Raw genomic sequence first — 12,602 nt, 5'->3', positions numbered from 1 at the left:
CTCAATAATTAGTTGCTATTTGTTAGATACAAAACCATAGCTTATACAAATAGGAAAAGACACCAAAGTCTATCCATCTCAATAATTTATACTTTGGGAAACTGTGGTTATATAAGATCCCAAGTCTAATTAGTAAGTGAGGACTCTACCAACTCCCAATTCAGAATGAGATATTTTATTTATTGATTTGACCTGAGAGGGCTTCTCCAGCAGTCCCAGTTTGGGGAAACACATCACGCTGTTGAAAGATTCAGGTCATTGTTCTGGAGGAAGTATTTCAGTTGACAAATATTCAGAAATGTGGCTGCAGAGTTTGGTCTACAGGGGAAATGTCAAGACATTCTAAAGAAAAACAGCCCACCTTTGGTTTTCTCCTTTGGAATTCTTAAGCGGTTCTTCCCTAGGACTTATTCAAAGCTGTGGGGTCAGATAAACCTGGTTTGAATTGAGAGGCTGTCCCTTCCCATCTGTGGGTGGTGAGTTTTGAGCAAGTCATTTATATATTTTATAGCTATGTCCCTATCTATATCTATCTATCTATCTATCTATCTATCTATCTATCTATCTATCTATCTAAAGGCCTAAGCGTCCATTCAACCATTTGACTGGTAGCTATGATATGCACTGACCACCAGGAGGCAGGCGCTCAATGCACAAGCATGGAAACTTGGAATAGACTGATGAATCTCAGAGGGAAGCAGGGAGGGGAGAGAGCAGGAAAAGATTAACCAAAACCTTATATGCATACTAGAGGCCCAGTACACAGATTCTTGCATTAGTGGGGTCCCTTCAGCCTGGCCTGCAGGGATCAGGCCAAAACCAGAAGTCTGCTATCCCCCAAGGGGTCCTGGATTGCAAGAGGGCACAGGCCAGGCTAAGGGACTTCACCGGTACATGGATTCGTGCCTCAGGCTTCTAATAATGTACAAGTAATAAGCATTAACTTCCTCTACTTATCTGTCTCCTATAGACTAGACAAGGGAGGTGGCTCTGTTTAATTTTAGGGGCAATTTTCCACAGATGTACTTTTGAGGCTACTTGGTTCTAATTCCATGTCCATTTGTTCTCAGACCCTCCAAGTCTTATTAGTTTTCATTGCTTCAATTCCCTCTGTGAACTAGTTACATATAACATTGGTAGGAAGTGCAAACATGAGACTACATTTCAAGGAAAAAGTGGAAAAAAAAACTCCACTATTAGAATGCAAGTTGCTCCTCCTTCACCACAATAGCTTCTGCAATCGTCCTTAAAGGAAAACATCATTAGCCAAGAGAGAGAGAGAAGTCTATGTCTAGAAAGAGGAAATAAAGCCCAGTGATGCTGAAGTGAAAGGACAGCAGCCATTCTGTGGAAACTCACTATTGATGTGACAAATGTGTATCATCTTCGGATAGGACCAGAAGAAGGGCCCGGACACTAGGCTCTCACTCCGTAATGCACTTACTCCGCTCTGGGGAAGTGCCTTACCCTTTCACCAGCCGCCTGTGCAGAGTGGTCCCATTGAGGCTCTCCCAGTCAGAGTCTAACGTCAGCCACGGCTGGTCTGGCTCCTGTTCCGGTATGAATTCGGTCACAGTCGGTTCCCTGAGAGAAGGGTGAAGACCAGTTAAACAGTCCAACCACAGTGCTCTTTGGCCAGACAGTATCATTACTTGGCACTTACTCACTTTCCAAAAAAAGCCTGAAATTGTAAATCAATATTTCAAGAGGGGGATTTGCATTTGAAATTTGGCGTGAAATGTGATCAGCAAGAGGGGAAGTTACTATAAGTTTATTAGAGCAAAAAAATTTTTTTCAAATGATTACAGCTGTTTTAGTCATTCCGTCTGCTGACATGTATTTGAACTTGGTGAGGTGTTAGAATTCTAACGTATCTGATGTAAAAATTCCAATTTCTAACATACGTGAGCAACTTTAAACAGGGGTCAAAAGTAAAATGAAATGTATCTGGCTGGGTGTTTTTTTTTCTTCTCCTTTCTTGCCCAATGTTATCCTGCAATGTAGCAATACCTTTAAATAAAGATAAGTAATAACTAAAGAGAATAAATGGCCATTTCGCGTCTACTTAGATGGTATAAGATTGTATGTAGAATTATTTTGATATACTGCAAAATCCTATGCACTAAAAATTGGGTAGGACCTTGGAAAACAGAGAGAAAGGTTAGACAACATTATTTTGTTCCTGGCCCACATTCTCACTCAACTTCCACCAACACTGTCCTGTGACTGTCTCATTCAATCATTCAAATAAATATGGTTGCACCATATCCAAGATTTAAAACCTTAGGCTTCGAAAGTACTTAGGTTTTAGTGTAAAATATCCCATTCTTCATAAATCAGTTGGTTTATTTAGGCAAGTCATATTGGAAGAAAACTTTGGGGGATTTTATCACCTGATACAAAAAAGGGTGGAAGAAGTAGAGGGGTTCGTTTCAGACAGAAGGGGGAGGGAGGGGTACTTCCTCTGAATCTGGAAGGCAGTGGGGGGAAAGGAAGCAGGTACCTTGTTGGCCTCGGAGAGGGAGAGAGTTCATCAAGAGAATTTAAATCAGACAGCCTCCACTTATCAAGCAGCAGGGGTGCGTGATGAGGAGGAAAGAGATATGTTTATGGGATTGTTCCCGGGTGGGAATTTTTGGAGAAACACATCAGAGATCACTTAGAAGAATAACAAGCAGCCTCAAGGGTTCAGAGGAACCTGGAAATCTTGAGGTTGTGGTAGCATCAAGTCTGCGTGGGTAGTGACTTTCATTTTTGATAATGGGATGCTTTTATTGAAAAAAAAAAAAAAAAAAAAGAGGGGGCAGGGCACAGAAAAGGGGGAAAAAAGTTAGATTCAGTGGCAGGGAAAGAAAAATGATAATTTCACCTAATTATTAATTATTTTTAAATTGCTGTAAGGGGTGGGAGGATGGGCAGGAAGTGATTAACCAAAGAACTTGCATGCATATATGTGTACCCACAGACACCGGCAATAACGCAGTGAAGGCCGGGTTGGGGCGGGGAGAGCGGGGGCAGGAGAATGGTGCAGGGGAAGGGGGGAGGGGCAGGGAATAGAGAAGATATCTGTAATACTTTAAAGATAAAATTCTTAAAAAGAAAAAGAATAAAAACCTCACCAAATCCCATTACTTTTAAAAAGTGAAAAAACCCTCTAAAGAGAACATTTGATGATAAAATAAAAGCCAAAGATTAAAAATAAAACAGTTCTTCATAATGAACGGATTCTAGTCATTTGATGTGAAAGCAAATGGCATAAACCCTGACCACACTTTATTTATTTATTTATTTATTTATTTATTTATTTATTTTTAAATCAATCTTTTTTGTTCATATTATTACAAAGGTTCCTCATTTCTTCCCCCCTCCACCAGGTTCCCACCCTATCCTCCACCCGCTCCCGACCCCCTATTGTCCTCATCCATAGGTGCACAGTTTATGTTCAGTCTCTTCCGGCATCCGCCACTCCCCCTTTCCCCGAGAACTGTCAGTCTACTCCCCTCCCGTATCTCCGACTCTACTACAATCAACAGCTAATATTGTTCATCAGGTTTTTCAATCTCCTCCTTTTGTTGTTGTTGTTTTTTTTTTAATTAATAAACTTTTACACTTTTAAGAATAAATTTTAAAATCTAATAATTTTAAACCTTGTTTCTTCTGCCCTGGGAATTGAGAAGCAAACTTGTTTACATGTAAACTTTCCCTTAGGCTATCAAAAGGTGTAGCCATTCAAATGTAAATGAACACATTGTTTAAAGATAGCTGCTGGTTGGAATTGGATTACCTGTTCTGGGTGGGAAGGGCTTGTCCTCCCCTTTCTCCATTAAAATTAAGGTGTTAGCTTTAAAACCTCTTTTTGGCAAGAGACCTTAAACTTTCAGAACTTTAAATTTTTCAGGTAGTAAATCAGTTACTTAGCATTTTCTCAAATCAATAATACCTCCACATGCCCAAGGATACACTTCACACAAAAGACATTTCCAAATAGATCAACCAACCTCATCCAGACCCCACACAAGGCACTCACAGATCAACATCCCAGCGCTATACTAACTCAACACATCCAGATCTAAGCCTTCATCACTTGATTCAGCAGATCCTCAAGTTCCCACAAAAGTTTCCAGCCATGTCTGAGAGGCAGCCCTGGGGCATGGGCAGGCAAGGAGCGAGCTGCTCTGGGTCTGGCTGCTCCGGGCCTGGCCTCTGTTGCTCTGGTCCGTTCCACAACCAGCTGCTCCAGGTTTGGCCACTGCCACCCTGGCCTGGCTGCTGCTGCTTTGAGCCTGGCTGCTCTGGGCCCGGCTGTTCCGGGCCCGGCCGCTCAGGGCCTGGCTGCTGCTGCTCTGGGCCTGGCTGCTCTGGGCCCGGATGCTCTAGGCCTGGCTGCTCCGGGCCTGGCCACCCTGAGCTTGGCCGCCTCCGCCTCAAGCCTGGCTGCCACTGCCCCAGGTCTGGCTGCTCCAGTGCTGGCTGTTGTTGCTCTGGTTCTGGCTGCTGCTGCTCTGGGGCCTGGCTGTTGCTGCTCCGGACCCGGCTGCCACTGCCTTGGGCCTGGCCACTCTGGGCCTGGCCACCGCAGCTCCAACATTCTGTCCTTTTTTTTTTTTTTTTTTTTTTTTTAAACGCTTTTATGTTGCAGTGTTGGCTGCTGAGTTGAGTTCTGTCTTAGTCTGATTTTTCAAGATCTTTTTTGTATTATTTCTTAAGTAATTTTACTATCTTTTGCTATAACTTGATTTCTTGACATTGAAAACTTCTTCAGTTTCTTCCTCCTCATCCTGGAAGCTCAGCAGGCTGGCCTGTGGCACCCCTTTGTTCTCCGCGGCCTCCTGCACGGCTCCAGCCTGTTGCTGGGGTCGGCACCACCCAGGAAGCAGCCCCCGGCCTCGGCTTCGTGGCCCGCGATCAGCGGTCGAGGACCCAGTGGCACCTCCCCCCTGGGGGCCCCGTTGCCCGGCTCCTTGCCGGCACCCGGCTGGCCTGTGACCGGCAGCGGCTCCTGCTCCTCATCGCGTTCCTCCAGTCTGGAGCTTTTTTCTCCTTCCTGCTAGGGGCGTCTAGCATCAGAGTCAACAGACTGTCCTCTGTGCACAATGTGTGCGACTCCGGGGGCTCTGCCTTTTGCTGCTCCCCTGATATTCTGCCTTATAGCCCCGTCTCCCTCTGTTTGAGCCTGGGTCCACAGGTTCTGGCCTAGAACTGGGGCTCAGCACTGCCGGTTCTGGGGTTCAGCCCAGTCCCCAGTCCGGGGCTTTTATTTCCTTCCTGCTAGGGAACACCAGGCAGGCACCCAGCCTTCCCCTCCTCTCCGGCTCCGTCCTCTCTGTGCGAGCGCGCGCGCGCACGTGCGCACAGCATGTCTCCGTACCTTAGGCTTTTTCAGCTCCTCTGATTTTTCCTTCTGCTTTCTCTTTCCTTCTTGTTGTAGAATTTTCAGTCAGTCGACTACCTGTAGCTCTGGGCAATGTCCATTTTATATTTTAGTTGTATTCCATTGAAATTGTTGTGTGCGGCTGCGGTTAGGTGTTTACCTGTGCAGCCATCTTTGAATCCTCTCCTTCCTGACCACACTTTAAAAGAGTTGCACAAGATTTAAATTTATGTAGAAATTGGGAGAACTGTTAGATTATTGAAGACTTCACAAAAGCTACTGCACAATGAGGATTTTCCTTTTCCTCTACCCAACAGAGAGTCTGGCTTCCCATCAATCCCAGAATGCTGATGGGAGGTACGTGTGAAAGTCATAACCCTCTGGTGTTTCTCCTGGTCCCTGCTTCCTGAGAACTCCTTTCTGCAATAGAACAACCACGGCCGCCTACATCCAGGCATTTTGCTGGCAAAAAGCCGAAGGAAGATCAGCACAGCCTTGTCTAATCAGGTCACTGTGTAGGCAGGCATCCATAGGCCGCCAGGGACTCACACAAGATGCCCGGTTCAGCACAGGACTTACACTGGAGCTGGAGAGAAAATGCATCACAAAGAGCATCTTTCTACTTGGAAGGTCCCTCCAGCTAGGCAAGGGCTCCCTTCACTGAGCCCTGCACTTGGGATGTTTGCACATTTCACTCTTCAGCCTCCAGCAGGAAAGGCAATTTAGCCTGAGTCTCTTAGTCACATCAAGTGGAACATCGAAGAAATTCATCATTAAGAAGAGGGGAGAATCATTATAAAGATTAGTTTTCCATGAAATCCCAAACACTAGCCCGCTTCTCCTGCACAAAAATAAATCTCTCGGCATAAAAATGCCATCCTATTGCCCATTAAAGATATGTCGGTGCGTCCAGATGGTTCATTTCTTCCATCAGACAGAATCTGAGCATCTGTGGAATTCTAATTTTTAAAAAATAATTTAAAAATCATAAAAGCAATACTCATACATAGAAAAAAATACACAATGAAAATACATCTTCCCATCCCAGATGTACAGAAACTACTCCTGGAAATGGTGTTTGAGTGTCCTGGCCAAGCTATTTCTATAATTCATGTAGTTTCTAGTCTATACTCATTTTTCTGTGTGTTATTGATGATGTTTTCATTTAATGATTCACCTTGGAAGTCTTTTCCATATAATAATATTTGTTAACTATTTTCTCTATGCAAAGTATTAAAAGACTAATTCGTTTATCTTATTTAATCCTCTCAATGACTTTGTGAAGTTTGCTATATTATTAGTCCCCATTTTGGAGATGGAAAAATTGAGGCAAAGAGAGAATAAGTAATGTGCCCCAAGGCCATACAGCAAATAAATGGTGGAGCTGGTATTTGAATGCCTGAGGTTGAAGTCAGGTTACCACTCCTAACACTTTGAGCGCTATCCGTCCCATCTTCATTAACAGCACAGGCCATGCTCTTTTTATCACTGCACAGTGTTCCTTTACTAGTATATGGCTGTGCATACATTACTTAGCCAATCCATGATGATGTACATGTAGGTATTAATAAAAAAAAGCAGCAGTAAACACTCTTAGCCATTCAACTTTGCCTATATGCACTAGTGATTTTAGAATACATTCCTAATAGTAAAGTTATTGAATCAAAATTTAAATTTTCAATTAACAATATGAATTTTCTCTTCAAAGAGTAATGCTAATTTACATACTTATCAAGAATATGTGTGCCTGTACTTTTTGTTTTTACTACATGTATAAAATATAAGCCATGCTATTAAAAGGTATCTGGAGCCCTATCCGGTTTTGTCCAATGGATAGAGTGTCCACCTGGGACCTGGGGACTGAAGGATCCCGGGTTCAATTGCAGTCAAGGGCACATGCCCAGTTGCAGGCTCAGTCCTTGGTAGGGAGCGTGCAGGAGGCAGCCGAGCAATGATTCTCTTTCATCATTGATGTCTCTATCCCTCTCTCCATCTCCCTTCCTCTCTGAAATCAGCAAAAATATATATTTTTAAAAAGCTATCTGGAGCTTAAAATGCTGCTCAAATGTTGTTTGGTATTTCATAATTCATTTGACTTAACATCTTTTTTTTCTATATTAAGTGAAGAGACAAATTAAAGAAATCCTGTTGGGTATGGAGCAAAAAAAAAAAATATATTTTGCAAGTGATTAAGCATAAAAGTCACTGTATCCTAGAAGCAGGGAATGCTGGGCAGGGAATGCAATCAGACCCACGTGCTTCTACAGGCGCTTTGACCTCTTACACAGAGAAGGAAATTTAAGCCAGGATCTAATGTTGAGGGGTGGGGAACATCCGGTCCTCAGGCTATAACAAATCCTTTGGTCTGACCCTGCCAAAGCATTAAGAGCTGATTAATTACATGTTTCACCAAATATAGCAGGCTAATTTTTAAGTTGAAATTTTTGTATGGCCCGTGAATAATGTTATAAATATCCAAATGGCCCCTGAATTCCCTCATTTGACAGCCTGAGAAAACTAGGATATACATTGAGACCCATCCCGAACATTTGTGGGGCTTAGAGCAAGAGTATAAGTGGATAGAGCATCAGCCTACAGACTGAAAGGTCCCAGGTTCAATTCTGGTCAAGGGCATGTACCTTGGTTGAGGGCACATCCCCAGGAGGGGGCGTGCAAGAGGCAGCTGATTGATGACTCTCTCTCATCGATGTTTCTAACTCTCTATCTCTCTCCTTTCATCTCTGTAAAAAAAAATCAATAAAATATATTCTAATAAAAAAGAGTATAAGTGGAGGCCCACATACCCTATGCCTTCATATTTAGATGTTAGAAGCCAAGTTAAAAAGCTATTAAAGAAAATTCTACCTTTCCATCTTGACAATCAGATTTCTTTAGGTTTAAATATAGAAGTATTGGACTCCTTGGAACAGTCATTTTCAAACCTTGGCATTCATTCATCAGAATTACCTGGAGAGCCTGGTAATGGAGGTGGTTGTCCCTTCCCCAGATTTCCTGATTCAGCAAGTCTGAGATGGGCCCAAAGGTTGCCTTTCTAGTAGGACTCCAGGTGCTGTGGCTGGTGGTGGTCAGGACCATAATTTGAAAACATTGCTGAACAAGAAGCAGGCCTAGAAGGGCATATCTCCTTGGCTGACAGACTTCTTGCCCCCCTGGGGTAAAACTTGGCTGGGGGCGGAAAGCCAGAGCGGCCCTTCTATTGTAAATTGGGGTTTTGCATCCTTGGCACTGCTGACATTTTATACTAGAGGAGAGGCCCAATACATGAAATTTGTGCAAGGACCTTGGCCCTGGCCCTGGCCCCTGCCTGCCGCCACTGCTGTGACCGGGGTAGGGGGGAGCCTCTGCCACCTCTGCTGCACCCCCTCCCCCTCCCCCCCCCCCCACCAGCTTTGTCCGGAAGGAAGGACGTCCAGCCTCATTAGCATATTATGCTTTAATTATTATAGATAATCATTTGCTATGTGGGGCTGTCCTGTGCACTGTAGGGGGGATGTTTAGCATTATCCCTGGCTTCAGCCCCACTAGATGCCAGGAGGACTCCATCACTCCTGGATTGGCAATCAAAAATATCTACAGACTTCTCCAAATGTTCTCTTAGGGCAGGGCCACCCCAGGTTGAGAACCACTGCTCCAAATCATGGGGTCCAGGGAAAGGCCTCTCTGATCTGGATCTGAAGGTGGTACTGCACAGAGAAGCAAAAATGATTTCACTCAAATTTGCTTCTTGCATTGTGTGCTCATAAGACACTTATTAAAAATGTATAATCCCACGCATGCACTAAAATGAGAACATAGAACTTATCCAGAATTCTGAAACATCCAGACACTACAAAAGGAATTATATATTTGAGGCTTAGGTGATTAGAGGAGATCTGATCCGACCTCTCTACTTGTTTCACTCCCATCAAGTCGCTTTGTATTAGCAGCAAGGCATCATATGCTTGTGTCATAATTATGCTGGGAGTGCTTGCTTAAAATAAAGACAGCACACATCCCCAAAAAACAAGGCTGCTTTACTTTTGACAGCAAGAGAGAAATTACAAACGTGTGAAAAAGTAATTTCTGATACCGAGAAGTGTTTTGAAGGAGACAAAAGAAGCAAATAGAGAGTGTATGGGTGAAAGCTGCTTCAACAAGGTGGCTGAGATATGAGCTGGGATAAGAATGCTTAGATAGAGGTAACTGTGAAGGTGTAGAGACCAACATTACAAGCAAAAACAACAGTAAAGGAAAGCCCCTGAGATGGAAGGGAGTTTGCAGTGTTGGAACATCAGTGATGTTAATAAAAAGTTGCTACCACCAAGGCAATCAACCAGAGCCCCCACGCTGAGGTGCAGTGAAGGAAGAGACTTCATTCAAGTGAAAGGGCTCAAGTGAAGACACAGGCAAAGCAGCTGAAGGGTAGCAGCCCAAGCATCACAGCCCCAATGTTGTAACTCAATTGCTACAGCTCCATGTCACAGCTTAAGCCAGGAGGAAAAGAAGCAGAAAGTGAGCTCCCCCCCAAAAAGGGGAGGCAGGTTTATATAGAGAGAAGTTCCTGCCCCTGGCCCCTGATTGGTCCATTTTCATGCAAATGAGGACTCCAGTTAACAATTTGATTGGTCCAAAGTCATTGCCCTGATTGGTTGAAATTGGAGCCATTCTGATTGATCAGTAAAGATGCAAATGAGAATATAATTGTGCAACTCCAATAAGACAAAAAGTCTCAATTCTATTCGTCAAAATATGATTCCAGGAATTCCTTTATAAAGGTCCGTTTAGAGGGCAGGAGCACACTGCAGAAAGCTTGGCTGCCCAGTATGTGCCTTTTGATTGAAATACTGCAAGCATGAGAGGCCACATAAACAATGGCTGCTAGACTGATTATAAATTTGGGCCTTATCACCACAAGGAGCCCTTCTTTAGCAGGTCATTCTTTATCAACATTGACAGTAATAAGGTCAATGTGTCATAAAATTTAGTGGACTAGTGGGAAGTGCCAGGATTGAGAGAGAGAGGTGGGGTACAGATTATGCAGTCTTGCATGCCAGAGTAAGAAACTGTATTTTGAATTCAAACAGTATGAATAGCAAGGCCTGCAGGCTTGTCATATATATATCATTGCCAACTATCAGTCTTACCTGGGAGGTAGAAGAAAGCCAAATTGCAATAGGTTGCAAAGACAACATGAAGAACTTAGTGGATCAGAAGTTAAGTCCTCACCAGGAGTCTCCTGGTAGAGTTCCACCACATAAGGAATTCTAACAGAAGTCATACAGACCTCTTTGGTCAACTCCTGATGGATCACTCAAGTTATAAATCATGTTCCTATTTTCCCAGGACCCATTCATATCTATGTCTAACGACAATACTATATTCATTATGATTGAGGAATCTAATGCACCCAGAGATTTTATTGAGATTAATTCTTTCTATTCTAAAATCTTCTTGCTTACAATTACCCCGATATTTTTTGCTAAAAGCTGGGTCTTGACAGTACCTATTTCTGGAGAACCCATGGAAACCATCTTTAATTTTATAAATCAGGATGTGAATCCATTTTTTAATGATGAGCTATTTTTTTACCACGAAATGAAATGTAAGTTTTTAAACATCTAATTAATTCAGGATCTCCATATCAGTTAATAATGGTGAATTTGTCTACAGCACTGAGAAGTTTCCATTTAATTTCATAAATTATTCATTAACTCAGCTGTCACTTTGAGATTTCGTTTGCTAACAAATATCCAAATTCTTGCCAGAACTTGCTGTTAGTGATTTATGGAAATGCTCTCAGGACAACTGGTAGATTTACCTTGCTTTGTTTATTAAAACCTCATATCCAGTGGTCTCATGGAAGAACTTTAAAATCATTTTTTCTTTCTTCAGGATGTAACACTTTTTTAAAGAAAAGTCTTATTCTTTCTCGCCCCAGAATAGCACATTCCAAAAAACACTTAACTACACCCACACATTGGACTCTATGATTTTCTTCTCACCCAGGCAGTCATTTAGCCAGTGGCTTCTTGCTAATGGGTAGGAAATGAATACTCTGTGCCAGAGCTACACATCTGCCAGAAAACTACAAAGCTTCTGTGTGGAAAAAAAAAAAAATAACACTTGGTGAGTTTGCTTTAGCTGAGTTCTACTTATGAGATGCCAGGCATCTACTTATTACTCTAAGTGACATTTCGAAGAGTAAAAAACACTTGGATTGTGGTTCTGCAGGATAAATTTCCCCTACACCCACCTCCCCACTGCTATCCATTTAAAAATTATACAATGGTAAGGTCACAAGACAGCGTGAGGACTTACCACAAAACTCCCAATAAAGCAATATTAAAAGGGACTTATATTTGTTTTTGTTCTTTTAAATAATTTTCTTTTCTTTTTAAAATACATTTTATTTATTTTTTACAGAGAGGAAGAGAGAGGGATAGAGAGTTAGAAACATTGATGAGAGAGAATCATCAATCAGCTGTCTCTTGCGCACCCCACACTGGGGATGTGCCCGCAAGCAAGGTACATGCCCTTGACCAGAATCGAAACTGGGACCTTTCAGTCCGCAGGCTGATGCTCTATCCACTGAGCCAAACCGGTTTTGGCAAAAGGGACTTATGTTTGAACAGCTGGTTGGCCTCATCAATGAAGTATGTTTATTGAATAACTGGGTGCTGTAGAGGACCTACTCTCAGTACCCAAGATGTCTTTGCCTCTGCTTCAGACTTGTAACCTTGTTCACAGATGGCCATCAACCTGGAAAAGCATCAGAGAGCTCTATGGAATTTTAATCACTAATCACATTCAGGAGACTCCATCCTCTTGACCTTATCAACTTCCAAAGCCCCACATCCAAATATCATCCTGTTGGGAATCAGAAATCAATATATGAATTATGGGGAGGTGGGACATTTGTACTGGGGGTTTATAGGAATTCAGCCACAGAATAGTGAGTGCTTCCATGGAAATAGGAAATCAAAGATTTCTTACTTCCCCCACCAGCCTTTAACTACATTTCTTTGCTTCCCCTTTGCAGCAAAATCCCTAAAAATGTTCTATAGTTGCTTTTTATTTCTCTCTTCCCATTATCTCTTAGACTTTAGCCCCCTCATTCCACTGAAATTGTTCATGCCCATGACATACACAGAGCTGAAAACAGCAGTTGGCTTTCAGTCCTCAGTTTATTTGACTTCTCAGCAACATTTGATACAAATCAACCATTGCCTTC

The 12,602-nt window shown here is 42.7% G+C and overlaps 1 protein-coding gene across 2 annotated transcripts in view; it reads right to left on the bottom strand.

The window, feature by feature from the left end:
• The window catches only part of CORIN (corin, serine peptidase), a 188,154-nt gene that overhangs the window by 18,989 nt on the left and 156,563 nt on the right, over nt 1–12,602 (bottom strand). For both annotated transcript variants that reach the window (XM_084899835.1, XM_084899836.1), the window contains one exon: nt 1,468–1,584. In XM_084899835.1, coding sequence (XP_084755961.1) covers nt 1,468–1,584 — 117 coding nt within the window. The remainder of the gene's footprint in view (nt 1–1,467; nt 1,585–12,602) is intronic.

This window comes from Pipistrellus hanaki (genome assembly GCF_964339955.1).
Source record: "Pipistrellus hanaki genome assembly, chromosome: 1".
NCBI classification, from domain to species: domain Eukaryota; kingdom Metazoa; phylum Chordata; class Mammalia; order Chiroptera; family Vespertilionidae; genus Pipistrellus; species Pipistrellus hanaki.
Note: the sequence above shows the minus strand (reverse complement) of the source record. Positions and strands in the feature narration are given on the sequence as shown.